This window comes from Hydra vulgaris, chromosome 12, assembly GCF_038396675.1.
Source record: "Hydra vulgaris chromosome 12, alternate assembly HydraT2T_AEP".
NCBI lineage: Eukaryota > Metazoa > Cnidaria > Hydrozoa > Anthoathecata > Hydridae > Hydra > Hydra vulgaris.
In genome coordinates, this window is record NC_088931.1 from 85749197 (window position 1) to 85765369 (window position 16173).

A 16173-nucleotide genomic window follows, 5' to 3' on the forward strand; every position below is an offset into this window, starting at 1 on the left:
ATCTGAGAATATAAATAGGCTATGATTAAGTCTAGAACTTATTTATAGGTTACTCAAGTATCCAAATTGTTAATTATCTTCAATTATCCAACTTGGAAATTAAGGATCCATTTTTAGGTCTTTTATATCTCATTTTCTTTAATGATTTTTCAGAAATTGTCAACTGTCAAGTCATATTATACAGATTGTTGTTTACCTTGTCAATAGAGATGCTGTAGTTGTTTAAGTGTTTCTGATAAGCAAATAGTTTGCAAAAAAGATAAAAATGAATTTTTTTTAAGGGAACAAAAATAAATAATTTTTTAAAATTAATAATTAAAAGTAGAAAATATAAAGTTTTAAAATAAAGTAAGGAAGGCAATAAAAATTATGTTCTCTATTAAAAATAGCAGAAATAATCTTGATGGCAGCCAATATGTCAAAACTAAGTTTTTGATGGCAATTTTTTAAATTCAAGCAAAAAGAAGCCATTCAGCCACTGATATCAAAAGTAACAATTTTGTTTAGACTGCATAGGTTAAAATTGTTGTAATGTTAAATGACCTGATATATATATATATATATATATATATATATATATATATATATATATATATATATATATATATATATATATATATATATATGTATGTATGTATATATATATATATATATATATATATATATATATATATATATATATATATATATATATACGCATACATACATACATGTATATTTAAAAAAACTTGTACTATAATTTTCTTTATAAATAAAACAATTTTTGAAAATTTTTCTGTAAAACCATATTTAATAAAATCAATATATGTTTCAACCTATCATGTTTAATTTATATATATATGTCCTTATCTCATAGTTGAAAGAGACTTTTAATGTAATAAAAGTCTTTTTTAACAACAATGTTGCTACCTCGACATTTAAGTTACATTTTACTGTTGTTGAAAAGTTAAAATAATTAAATTAATGCGGAAGCACATTAAGTTTTATCGTTTTTTAAAAAACCAAATAATGGCTAGAAAGCTTTTTTTAATTAATATTGTTTTTGTTTTTGTTTTTTAAAAACATTTTTTTTAAACATGCGCGGAGTGTTGCTACATCGACTATCTTATAGCCTGCTGCTACAAGGCAGTCTTGCTACATAGACTATCTTATAGCCTGACTCGTAACAGTGCTGCTAGATCAACTCTTTTATAGCCTGACTTGCAATGGAGTACTGCTACATCGACTGAGGGTTGGTTAGGGCAGGCAGTCTATCATTTAAGAAAAAAGTTTTTAAACTTTTTCTGGCCTGGTTTATTAGCGATCTTTTTAAAACTACAGTTTATGGAAGAAACTCTTCGACTACCATGCAAGACTATATATGTATATATATATATATATATATATATATATATATATATATATATATATATATATATATATATATATATATATATATATATATATATAGATATAGATATATAGATATATATAGATATATAGATATATATAGAACTCTTATATGTTGTCAGAAAGTTTTTTCCGTATTTTGTTGACAAAAAGTAAAAGTTAAAATGCAAGACCGGAATTTTTTTATTTATTAATTGATAGACTACCTGCCCCAACCAAACCCTCAGTTGATGTAGCAGCACTTCCTTGGGAGTCAGGCTAAAAGATAGTAGATGTAGCAGTACTCCGTTGCAAATCAAGCTATTTGTCAGTTGATATAGCAGCACTCCGTTGCGAGTCAGGCTATTTGTCAGTCGATGTAGCAGCACTTTGTTGCGAGTCAGGCTATAAGATAGTTGATGTAGCAACACTTCGCACATGATTTACAGTAAAAAAAATAATAAAAAAAACATTTTATTAAAAAAAATGAAAATAAAAACATTGTTTATATATTGTTATATTGTTAAAAACATTCAGAATGTTTTTAAAAACATTCTGGTCAATAAATTTTGCGTTTTTGCGGTTTTTTAAAAAAGCGATTAATTTGTAATTAAATTAATGGTTTTAACTTTCTGACAACACGCAAATGTTGGACAAGAGTCAAAAGTAATTAAAAATGACGTTTGTGTTGGCGTAAGAATCATTTTTTTCCTTCCCTACTTCCCAAATGCAACAATCTATAAAACTATAGATATATATATATATATGTATATATATATATATATATATATATATATATATATATATATATATATATATATATATATATATATATATATATATATGGATATATATAGATAGATAGATAGATATATATATATATATATATATATATATATATATATATATATATATATATATATATATATATATATATATATATATATATATATATATATATATATATATATATATTATGGCATTATTACCTTGAATACAAATAATTTTTTTATTATATTTTGATTTTTGGAGATATTTTGATTTATTTTACACCGTCAGGTTGCCATAGTTGTGATATAATGGGTAAAAAGCGTGATATTAATAACTTTGTTAAAGGTAAAATAAATGCACTATTTTCGGAGGGCTATTCTCAAAGTAGTATAGCAAAACAATTAAAAATATCAAGATGTGCCGTGCAAAATGCTTTACGTGTGTTGAAGACTATTCAAATCGCAAAAATTATGGTAGAAAATGTGTGAGTACATCACAAGAAGACCGTTTTTTAAAGAATGTTGTTAATAGTGAGCCCCACACAACATCTGCAAGGTTATCACAACTTGCTATTGAAAGAGGACTTACTATTAGTTCGAGAACAATTAGAAGAAGATTGTGCTATGACTTTAGTCTAGTTGCAAGAACCTAAAAGTTGCTAAAAAACCTTTATTAACTCCATCTCAATTTCAAGCTAGGATTAAATTTTGTAAGAGTTTAAAAGACAAGACACCGGAATGGTGGGAACGCGTAATGTTTACAGACGAAAGTACGTTTCAACAGATTAGAAGCACGGGTTATAATTATGTTAGAAGACCTGTGGGAGAACGCCAGAATCCAAAGTATACCATAAAAACAGTAAAACATCCTCCTTTAGTCATGGTATGGGGAAATTACTAAAACCAGCATTTTCCAGCAAGATTCAGCACCTTGTCATGCAGCTAAAACAGTTAAGAAGTGGTTTACTGATGATAAAATTGAATTAAGTTCACCCGATCTTAATGTTATCGAGAACTGCTGGAATATAATGAAGCAGAAAGTTGCAGCACATCAGCCAAAATCTGAAGGACATCTTCAAAAAGTTAAAGAAGTGTGGACTAATGAAATCACTCGAGAATTTTGTAAAACATTAGTACATGGAATCCCAAGAAGAATATAAGCTGTGCTTGTTAATAAGGGACATCCAACAAAGTATTGAATTATAACATTCAAGTCATTTAAACTGTACTATTGCTATAATTTGGTGCTATAACTATTATTTTATTGAATATTAACAATATTTGATAATTTTTATCTATTTTTTTTCATTGGTTTTACATTTTCTATTGTGTTTATTCAATAAAAATTTACACTGCAAATTTTGAGTTATTTTTTATGATGTGCCTTAATTTTTTGGCCACTACTATATATATATATATATATATATATATATATATATATATATATATATATATATATATATATATATATATATATATATATATATATATATATATATATATATAAATTAGTAAAAAACACTTATCTAACTTTTTATCTTCGACTTGAAGTTTCACCATTGCTGGATCATCAGGAAGAGTCAAGTCAAAGATAAAAGTTAGATAAGTGTTTTTTACTAATTTATTATTGCTCTGTTCTTTAAGAACATTGAGCACTCTATTTGTAAAATATACTAACATAATTTACATATATATATATATATATATATATATATATATATATATATATATATATATATATATATATATATATATATATATATATATATATATACATATATATATATATATTTATATATATATATATATATATATATATATATATATATATATATATATATATATATATATATATATATATAACATGCTAAATATAGTTAAACAGAGAAAGTCAGTTTAGCATGATTAATCTGTTTGTTCATATTTGGCTTTTGCCATTTTATATACATACTTTTCAAATTTATTGGAAGAAGAATCTAATATAGAAAAACATTTATCTTTATACGTGGCATGGCAATTTTAGTCAGCATGTAGATGTTTTAAAATATGAGAGTTTTTGTCTCTCCGATAGAGCTTAGTCATTTGTGTCTTTAGTTGGCGTATTGTCTCGCCAATATAACTTAATTACATCTTTTATTAAATATAGTTTTTAAGAAAAAATTTTTAAAATTTTTCTTATTATAAAGATAATTACTTATTTCGTGCTAAATAGAAACTTCCTCTTTTTGACCAAAGGTGATCTTAAAAAAAATCTATTGTGTTAAGGTTCTTAGTTACTTAAATTTTTATTTGAAGAAAATTGAAAACAAGTGTCCACTAAGTTTTGTAATCTGTCACAAGGTATAATTTTTATCTTGTGGCGTAAGGTCACTGTTATTAGTCACCGATATATTTTTCTAGATGAAATCAATTTTGTTAGATATATTCAGGATATAGGTTATTTGTAATAAAGCACATCACCTTAAGAGTGTATGGGTTATAAAAACACAGAGATCAAAATTAATAGTTTCATACAACTGTTGTGTTTTTGTTATTTAAGTTATGTTGTTTTAATATCAGCAATTGGATTTTATTTTAATGATGGCATCATTATTTTAACAACTGTTTCATCATTTAATGATGATGTCATTATTTTAATGATAATTTGAAATTAATTTTAGATACAAAAAGAACTTGAAAGCATTCTATATTGTTCATCCAAGTAATTTTATAAAAGCTGCATTTAATATTTTCTACCCATTTATAAGGTATGTTTTTTGGTTGTTTTTGATTAATTGCATGTTATATTTGACTGATGATTGGTTGATAATGTTATATTTGATTCATGATTGTTTAATGGTATAATGATTATTAGATTGATAACTTGTATTATTAAAGGACTTTTTAATACAAGTTACTAATTCAACTTGTTTTGCTTACTATGGACTAAGTGCTAGATTATATCATATTAATTTATTATGAGTTAAGAACTATATCATAATACCTTGGTACATATAGTACATATATTTGATGCATATCGTTCTTATAAATATGTCATAGTTGACAAATCTACCATTACGATTTTTATTTGTATAACTATATGATTTGTTAGAGTCTAAATTACAATGTCATAGTTAACGTATTTACTATTACTTATGATTGTTTAGAATAAAAGCTTGTTGTTAGTACTGTTAAAAATATAAACACAAAGTGAATTTTTTTAATATATATATATTTTTTTTTTGTAGCAAAAAGTTTGGTAAAAAAATTAATAACATTTCAAAACTGGATGAATTGACACCTCATCTTCGGATTGATCAAATCGATATCCCTGAAGAGGTTAAACAGTGAGTTTTCTAATGTTAACAAACCTTTTTTATGGATTAAGGGCTTTTGCTGAGTTTGAAAAGTAAAATGGTAGAATAAAAAATTTACTGTTAAAATATATAAAATGTTAAAATATATAAAATAAATAAATCTTATGAAAATCAAAATAATTAACACTCAAGAAAAGATTAAGAAATTATATGTGATCATTAGACTCAAATTTTTTTGTCATGAAAAGGTATTTGTTTTCATTAAGATTTTTCTGGTTAAAAAAATAAAAGAGATGTTTTTGATTATAAAATGCAGGGTTAACTACCCAAATATAAAAAAAATCATAACACAGTTGCACCAAATAGTGGACAAAACTGTTTTTTTAAGTGTAAAAATATAAGAATTATTTTTTATATGTTGCTAAGTTAATTGAAACTATGACACTGGTTTATCTATATATTGTTTTACATCAGTTTAATATTAGAATTCAATATTTAATCAACATTTGATAAATCTTCATTAATATATCAATTATTTAAAGTTTGGTGCAATTAAATTAACTAATACATTTATTAAAGTTGAAAAAATATACATTTAATACATTTTTTAGAATATAAGTTGAAAATTTATTGGAAGACAGTACAGAGACTTTTATAACGATTTTATAAATTAATTTAAAAAAAAAAGAAATAAAGATAAAGAAAAAAGAATAAAATAAGTAAAAAAAATAAAGAGAATGAAGAATTGAAAAAGAAAGAAATGAAAAAGCAAAAAACAAGCAAAAATTAAAAAACCGAATCAAACAAATTAACCAAAGAAAAAAAAACATAAAAAGAAATAAGAAAAGAAAATTAAAAGACAAGAAACCAGAGTTTAAAGAAAAAAACATTTGAAAATGGAAATTAAAAAAAATTAAAATAAAATATAAAAACTGCTTTGTTTTTGAAGAAACGAAAAGTCATAATTTTTAAATTTTATTAATTTTGAAGGGGTCTTGTTTTTTGTTTTTGTTGTTTATTGTTTTTGTATTCTTGTGTATTGTTCATTGGGTATTGTAGTGTATAGTTTATATTGTTAAAATTATTTTTCAGAATATATATGATTGATTGAAATACAATAAGTTATGTTGTGCTCATTTTACTAAACTTTTCATGAAAAATTTACAAAAGTTGTCTAGAATTATTAAATAAGGGGCCAAATTAGGTAAATAAGATAAGCTAATTTTGAAAAAAAAAAAGAAGTATACAATTTAATATTAGTGATATATTAACTATATTTGTCATGAGTAATAGTATAAGGTTTGCGTTCCCTCTAAATTGCTGTGGATACCTAGTTTTGCATAGTAACAAGCTATTTTGTGATGTTGCAGACTTTTTATTTGTGCTACATACACTATATTAGGCAAATGTATTTATATAAGGGCAGTACTACTATTGACTGTGTTTTTTTTTTATGTGGTTGCTATGGATACCTCATTTTGTATAACAACAAGCTATTTGTAGTCATAGTCAGTTTTATTTACCAAATTCATAAAATACTTTCTATATATTATTCTATACTTTTCTATAATATTAAAGTTCTATTTAAAAATATAACTTAGGTATCAGGACTAAAGCTTGATAATTTAAATAATTGAATTGTTTTAATCAGATTCAATAAAGATTTAATTGAAAATTGAGTCTTAATTGAATTTGATACTGTTTTCTCAAACTGCTAGTATATGGATCAGATGAACATAATCACCATCTTAAGTTTACTCAAACTGCTAGTATATGGATCAGATGAACATAATCACCATCTTAAGTTTTCTCAAACTGCTAGTATATGGATTAGATGAACATAATCACCATCGTTTTCATTATTAGTCACTCTTGACATTTTATAACTAAAATGTTCACGATATTTTTAAAAAATTTTCTTGCTTCTAGAGTCTCTTCAGATAACATCCCTATTGGAAGAGACATTCTTCTAATAACTGAATGACCATAAAATGAGTGAGATCTGTTGCAAGGACACACCCCTGACAAGTGGCGTTAGTGCAGGTCTTGGGCTCTCTGAAATGTCATTGGTGATCACAGTGCATTCCTGAGGAGGGGGATCACCATTATCCACTACTTAATTCTGATCACATATATTTTGTTTTTCTTTTTATATTGCCCGTACCATTATTTATTACCATCTTTTTATTTACTTATTCTATTTTATCATTGTATATTGTATGACATTTTTAGTCATGATAGCCATCAATACACCTAGGGATTTATACATACTTGTTCACTCATAAAATAAAATTAACATAGGGGAGAGTCGCCCATTATGGACCGTCCCCTTTTATGGACCGCCGATGAAACAAATAAATGCAATTTTTAAATTTTGGAAACGTAGCATTAAAGAGTGACTTCCGTTCAGTTAAATCGCATTTCAATGATGGCGGTCAGCAAGATTACTTCAAAAAGGTAAGTTAGTATTTTATTTGGTTATTTTTTTCTAAAAGTACACTCGCTTTTTTTTGTGTGTCATTCTACAAATAAATGAACCAGGACAATGCTTCTATGCTAAATGGAAAGCTTTTTCATTTCATTTCTTACTAAATACAAGCGTGTTGCTCCAAATGACATCGTTTTGGTTTTATTTAGTAAAATTAGATGCCCATGTGGTTCTCCCAATATGGACCAACTGCTGTCCCTAAAATGGATCAGTGGTTCAAGATGGGAAACTGTAGTCCATATTGGGGAACATAAGTTCTTGTTCTCTTGGATGTTATTATTTTATCATAGGCTATTAATAAATTAAATTATCTTAATCTTATGTTTTATTTTAATCCTTGATTATTATTAGTATTTGAAATTTGACTAGACTATAGCCAGACTATAGAATCTATAATAGATTATAATTATTTAATTATAGTAATTATAGATCTACTAAGTATTTACTATTACTATAATTGACCTATTAAATTTAAATTAGATAATTATATAATAATATAAGTTAAGATATAATTATAAGGCTAAGGGTCTAAAAATAATTAAGAATCATTATTAATATTATAGTATTATTATAGTTATAGGCTATAGGCCTAATGATTAAAATTAAATTAATAATAATAATAATAGCCTAATAATAATAATAAATAATGATAAATATTTATTAAGTATTATATTTGTAGTGGTAGATTGTAGTGGGTAAATTTAGACAAATTTATTTTTAAAATTTTGTCCTGTCCTACAATTTATTTCAATCTTTTTTTTTTAATCAGGGGCTGCTGGACTAATGATGATCTTCAACGTGCTATTGAGGCGTACAGAAATGGTGATATTGGCTTGAACAAATGTGCAGCCACATACGGCATCCCCAAAGCAACTCTAAAGAGGCATTTTGATAATGCTAACAAGTTTGCCAGCTCGTGCTTGGCCTAAAAGGCAAAAAACAGATAGGTAGCATAGCCAGTGCAGAAAGAGGTGTTAACACAACAGTTGTCTGTTGCGTAAATGCTGGTGGAACACATTATGTTCCATCAATGATTATATTCAAAAGAAAACGGGTTCCTGATGAACTGGGAGATGGTGCACCAGAAGGCAGCATTGTAACATGTTCTGATTCAGGATGGATAAATTCTGAACTTTTCGTACAGTGGATGAGAATGTTCATCAGTCATGTGAAGCCAACAAAAGATGATAAGGTTTTACTTATTTTAGATGGCCATAAATCCCATACTAAAAATCTTGAGGCCATTATTATATACCATATGAATCGGTGAATGTTTAAATGGCCATTGACAACAATGTCATAATGTTGTCACTTCCACCTCACACAACACACAAACTGCAGCCTCTGGATAAAGCTTTTTTTAAGCCCCTTCAAGTCTACTACGACCAGGAGGTGGAAAAATGGCTGAGACTAAATCCAGGACGTTCAGTGAGTTCATATCAGGTGGCCAATCTTTTTCATCTGGCATATGCAAAGGCTGCTACCATGTCAACAGCAATTAATGGTTTTGCATCATGTGGAATTTGGCCATGCTCACGAGATGTTTTTAAACCTCAGGATTATGCGCCATCATTCGCTTCTCAAGCAGGAGACCGTGAGACCATGCTGTCTTCACCACTTACATCAGGGACATTACCAGCACAAGCCCAGGAAGCTTCGATACCAGCATTGGTATGTGTAACTAGACCAGCACAAGACCAGGAGGGTGTGCCACCACTTCCAGGCATAATGGATGAGATGGTTCCAAAACCAACAACTTATGTGACCCACCCAGTGTCACTGGCTGTTGAAACGTCCCATTCCAAAACAGTTCTGCCACAGGTGCTAGAAAATTTTGCTCATCCCAATTTACTCTGATGGGAAATGTTTTTTTAGGTCAGTTGTTGTGTGCACAACACCAGATCTTCAGTCAGCTCAGCGATTAAACGGCAAGCTGGTCATTCCACTGCTTCATCTGAAGGAAACTGCTATGGCTGACTCACTTCGTAATCAGCTTGTTAGCCATTTGATATCTAATTTGGAAATATTGTCTGTTGACAAGCACGGGGATGCCTTAAATGCTGACCAACCCCAGCATCTTCACTTTAACTTGTTAGAAGAGCGTATTGCTCACATTGCCAAACCAGACTCGTTTGTGGGAGAATGGAAGATAAATCAGATCTCCTGTCTTCTGAAAACAAAAGGTTTTGTTTGCATTGTGATTCACAATGCAAACAGGAATGTGCTGATGTATGGTGAAGAACATAGTGGTAACCCCATCCCAGTGAAGTACACCATGTTTGAAAATAACTCTGGGCACTATGACGCACTAATTTTTTACATCCGGGCTATGTCTCCATTTCAGAGACTGGTCCCTGTTCTTCCCTCAAAGGGTGCAGGCAAAAGGAAATGTCGCAAAGAACAGTCAGAAATTCTTACTTTAAGTCAATATAAAAAGCTGTTCCTACAGGAAAGTCCAAAAACAAACACAAAAGTTAAAAAGTCCAAAAACACAAAAATAATTAAAGAAAAAGTAGTAAAGAAATGTAAGAAACCCAAAATGAATTCAACAACTAGTACCAGTATTTTAAATGAAAGTTCATGGTTTTGTTTTATGTGTGGAGAATGGGCACAAGAAGAATGCGCAGGAACTTCAGATTGTGACTTTATTTGTGAACTTTGTAAATAAATTTTGAAATATTATTACACATCAGTATTCATGTTTTTGTGTGTGCTAAATATTAAAATAGTAAAACACTTTATAAATAAAACTGAGTGTATGCATACATGTGCATGAGACTGGTAGAATAAGAATCAAATAAATGGTGGCTGGCTTAAACTTAATAACTTTTTTTTTTTTTTTACAAAAAGAACATCTAAAAACCTATTAAAAATTAGAAGCTTACATACTCTTGAGTATTTATATTCTAACAATTCTATCTTAAGCGTGTATATAATTTGTTTAAATGACCAAGTCAAACCGTTTATAACTAGTCCATAATAGGAACCTCAATGGTCCATATTTGGAGCACAAGCTTAAAGTACCCCCAATATGGACCACTTACGTTTTTGACACATTTTATAATTATTATTAAATCAACCACTACAAGCTTCATATAATATGTTCAGCTGAAGGTAAGAAGTGGTTTACAATATAAAAGTTAACTATTTAAGCAAATGTGAGTGAATTATACACTCTGCAACAAAAGTGGTCCATAATCGGTGACTCTCCCCTACATACGAGCAACTTATAAGCAATAATTAACTTACATATGAGCAACTTGTAAGCAATAAGCTTGGAGTTTATCAGCATCAACATCTAGACCACAAGGTAATATACATTGGATCACAAAGAAATTCTCAAGAATAATTTTTGGTAAGCTAATTATGTTTAATACTTTTTCAGGTTCCTTAAAGATGTGCAGTGTTGTCATCATTACTAGTGCTAGAACCATGATGCTAAGTAATTGTAAACAGCCCAAGTTTCCATATTTAGATAGTATTATTTAATCTTTATTATTATATCTGGATAGTATTATTTAATCTTTAGTCATTCTAAAATTAAAGCATGAGCCTCATCAGCTGAAAAAGTTTTTTCAATGATAGAAGAATTCATTACACTTATGTCATATTTTTCACCTGGTAAATTGCCATTTTTTCATTTATTTTTTACCTGCTCCAATCAATTCTTCTGATGTAATTTCTTTTACCAAACCACTTATTCTTCTTTTCACTGAACCACTTATTCTTTTTTATTTTAATTGATGGTTTATTGAAATTAGTTTTTTGTATTTCATCAACTTTTTACTTTTTTTGTTAAGTCTTTATCTAACCAGAAACTAAATTTATTTTTGAATACAATATTAGATATATTGCATTTATTCCCTTTTCTATTATGTAATACAATAAATTGATCCAATTTTAAAATATCACCATAAATATATGTACTTTTAAACTATGTACTTAAAATATTATTGATAACCTTAGATAAATAAATCAAATGGTTTTTACTTATTTAATAGTGTATTTCACATTTTTTTGATTTTCTAAAATAAAAACTAGTCTGTGCATTACATAAATATTTAGTAAATGATATTTTATTATAATTTTTACTATATTTAATTTAACTAAATTTATGCTGATAATTTTATCATAATATTTCTAAAATTAAATATATTAAAGTTTATTTGAATCTTTTTACTTTATAGTATGAAAGTATACTATACATCAATGTATATTCATCAATGTATAAAGATACTGACGCATTACCAGGAATTGCTGTGATGTACAGTTTTCATAAAGCTGTAGAATAGACTTATGAACAATATCTAAAATATAACTAAGTGGAATCGATCTAGTTTTCAATAATTTAACAAACATTTTGAATACTTGAAAATTTGTTTAAAAAAAGAAACAATTTCTTTCATGTACATATTTGACTTCAGTTTTTGCTTCTTTAACTAAAACTTTTAGTTTTAGCTAAAGAAGCAAAAACTCAAAGTTTTAGCTTCTTTATAATCTCTTGGATTTAGGCAACTTGCTATATTATATACCATATGAGTCGGTGAATGTTTAAATGGCGGAAGTCCAACAATGTAAATTTTTAGAAATCAAAGAAAAACTGCATTTTCCCCCATAGTAAATTTTTGTTAATAGTTTAATAACTTTTTCTCTGAAAAAGATGTTTTTCAACTTTCTGAAGATGTTTTTCAACTATTTTTTTTCAGCAGTTTTTTTTAGTTTCCCAAAAGTTTACATTGTTGGACTTCTGCCCTTTTAACATTCACCAATTCATATATAGTTTTTAAACTTTAAAAATTAATGAAATTTTGAACTTATCAAATAACGGGTAACTGTTGTTTGATAATACTTCTTGGGCAGTAACCAACAGGCAGGTACTCTTTAACAGCTTTAATCCCGACCTGATACACTTGTGATCATGAGCTATCATTTTCATTCATCAATTGACATGACACGTGGTTATGACAGTAATCATAATCATGTCAATTGATGAATGAAAAATGATCACAAGTGTATCAGGGATAGCTCATGATCACAAATGTATCAGATCAAGATTAAAATTACTAAAAAAAAAAATTTCGTATTTTTAATTACAAAAAATAATATTTTTTTAATCAAAATTACAAATTTTATTAAAATTACATTGAAAAAAAATATTTTTTTTTTGTAATTTTTTTGTAATTTTGAAAAAAAAAAATATTCTTTGGTATGAAATTCTTTTTAAGATAAGTTTTATACAAAAGTATGAAATCTCAGTTAATTTATCAAATAAGATTAATACCTTTATGAAAAAATTAGTAAAACTTTATAGAAACTGTATATGTTAAAATTGACGAGAAGTTTATTTAAAAATCTTAAGGTTTATTTAGTATAGTTATTTAATTAGTATTATGAGTAAAAATAATGAGTTTTTGCCTTCTCTTTCCCAATTAAGGCTAAAGTGTATAAAAGTCTTTTTTTCTCATTCTCTTCCTCTTTTAAGTAAATCTCTTATTTTAAAGCAAAGTTTTGGCATTTTTTGAGGGATTTAGTGAGAAATTTAAAAATAAAAATTACATTTACTTAAATAATAAATTTTCTTAATTTATTTTGTTCACATAAGGAACTTCCTAATATAAGTTCTTATAAATAAATATTTTAAAAACAGTTTTAAAATCCAGTTGGTTTATCTTTGAATAATCATCATTTTTCTTAGACATGACAAAATAGTTGTTGAAAAATTCAAGTCTGTTGCAACTAGTCAAGCTAAAGAAATACCGAAGACTCAACAATTCTCAATATCGTTAACTGAGTAAGAAAAATGTTTAATTATATAATGGTTTAGGAAGAAAGCATAGATTTGCGATGGTAAAATGTAACTAGAAAAACGTTTTATTGATTTTTCTTTTGTGGGATTTTAGGTTAAAAAGAAAACACCCCGACCGCCATGTTCCGATCGTTGTTAGTTCTTGCATTGAATTTATAGAAGAAAATGGTAGGATTTTGTTTTCATAAAAATATAGATAGTTAACCTCATAAGAATGTTTTAATTGGTTTTTTGTTTTAGCGTTAGATATCGAAGGGATCTTTCGAAGGTCAGCGCAAGTCAATTTGGTAAACGAAGCAGTTGACGCATTTAACATGGGTATCCAATCATTTTTACAAATACATTCATAATGAAATTTTGCTATATATATATATATATATATATATATATATATATATATATATATATATATATATATATATATATATATATATATATATATATATATATATATAAACAAATTATAATTTTTGGGTTTCAATTATTCTTTAAACTAGGTCAAATAGCTCAATTTTCAACATCAAATGTTCATCTTGCGACTGCACTACTAAAGAAATTTTTGCGTGACTTACCTGAACCTTTGTTGACATTTAAATTATACGGATCAGTAATGGAATTTTCTTGTATGATATTGTTTGTTGATTTTTTTTCTTTTTTTTTATCTTACTGTATTTTTATATTTTATATGTGATTTTCAGCGCTTCCAGAAGAAGACAAACTAAAATCTACGAAACGAATGCTCAATGAGTTTTTACCGCCTCTTAACCACGATTTACTCGTATATTTGTTACGCTTTTTAGAAAAGGTTCATTTATCTATTTTTTTTTATTTAAGTAAATAGTATTATTTAGATACGTAAGGTTGTCATAGGTACACATACTTTAGGTTGTTGAGCATTCTTCAGCAAATCGCATGGTGTCATCGAGTTTGGCGATTGTTTTTGGACCGAATTTATTATGGTCGGATACTGAGAGTGCCAGCCTCACTTCCATGTCAAAGATTAATTCTTACTGCAAATATCTTATTGATAATTCATATTTAATTTTTGACGAAAGCGCCTCGTGAATAGTATGTAATATTTTCTTACACTCGGTGGTTGATCCGCCGTTTTGCTGATTGAATCAGCTGTTTGAAATATGCAATAAAAGTTAAATTTAGACATAAGATGCTGATGTAATCTGGCTAATTAAATAAATTTAATTTAAGATTTAAATAGTGTATATTTAAAACTGCATGTCTTTGTTTCATTTGGGATCAAAACTTTTAAAAATAAAATTAACTTGTGAATGTCGTATAAAAAAAATATCAATATAAGCATAATATATATTCTATACTGGCTTTGAAAAAAAAATTTTGAAGAATTTCCAGTGGTTCCTAAACAAAGACACAAAAGTTTTAACTTTATTTTTTGCATTTATCATGTAATTAGTGTTGTGTACGAACTACAAAGATTCATTATTCACACACATCGTTACATACATCGCTCGCGTATATATTAATCGTTCAGGTACATTGCTTATCGTTCAAGTATCGTACATTCATAAAATTGAATTTTAATTTTACCCTAGACTTTTTTAATGAAAATATGTATGAAGCGTTAATAATTCTAAATAGTATTATTTGTAATTGAAGAATATTACCAATAAAAAATGTGCCATGTTTGTTTTACAAAACAATAAAAAACTGGCTTGTTATAAAATTTATTTTCGATCTTTAACTTATTAAAAAGATAATTATAGAATTATGATTTGTTTTTTACTTTTATTAATAGATTATGTTTTGTTCAATATTATATTGGCATAATTTTATTATTATAAACGAGATTTTTTATCTGACTTTTGTAAAAATGTTTATTCCAGAAAAAAACCCGCATAAATATAATTTTTTTTTATTACTTTCAATGACATGAGTAAATAAATAAAAAGTTATATTTAGAATTCTTTTCTAACATGGTATAATTAGTTTAATTAAACATGCATTGATTAGACCTGTGCACAGTGGTGCAAAACTTCAAAAAAGTGGCCATAGTTCGAAACTTTTTAAAACAAAAAAGAATTTTTTTTAATGAATTTTACTGCTAGTATTATCTAAAAATATATAAGTTTGGTATTTATGTTTTTTAACAGGACATGGATTTAAAAGACGTTTGTTATAAATTTTCAACAAAAAAGTGCAAATGTAATTTTTTTTTATCGTTTATAACACCTTTTTTGTGTAAGTTTGCCATTTATACAATGCCCATTTTCGTATTTACAAAAAATACATGTAGCCACACTATGAAGCGAAAAGCTCAAAAAGTGGCCTTAAGTGGAATTTTTTTAATACATTTTCATTAAGGTAGTCTACCTTTAAACCTAAATCCTAGAATTTTGTATAAAAAAACCCAATTTTTGGCTGCAATATAAAAAACCTTACAAAACTAAGGAATTTAAATTTTCAAATTTG

The 16173-nt window shown here is 26.8% G+C and overlaps 1 protein-coding gene across 5 annotated transcripts in view; it reads left to right on the forward strand.

Moving 5' to 3' along the window:
• Positions 1 to 15609, forward strand: part of LOC101241231 (rho GTPase-activating protein 1) — a 42260-nt gene extending 26651 nt beyond the window's left edge. For all 5 annotated transcript variants that reach the window (XM_065814805.1, XM_065814807.1, XM_065814804.1 and 2 more), the window contains 8 exons: positions 4799 to 4885; positions 5366 to 5464; positions 13618 to 13713; positions 13823 to 13896; positions 13969 to 14046; positions 14226 to 14351; positions 14427 to 14533; positions 14614 to 15609. In XM_065814805.1, coding sequence (XP_065670877.1) covers positions 4799 to 4885; positions 5366 to 5464; positions 13618 to 13713; positions 13823 to 13896; positions 13969 to 14046; positions 14226 to 14351; positions 14427 to 14533; positions 14614 to 14793 — 847 coding nt within the window. In that variant the 3' untranslated portion in view covers positions 14794 to 15609. The remainder of the gene's footprint in view (positions 1 to 4798; positions 4886 to 5365; positions 5465 to 13617; positions 13714 to 13822; positions 13897 to 13968; positions 14047 to 14225; positions 14352 to 14426; positions 14534 to 14613) is intronic.
• The last annotated feature ends 564 nt before the right edge of the window (positions 15610 to 16173 follow it).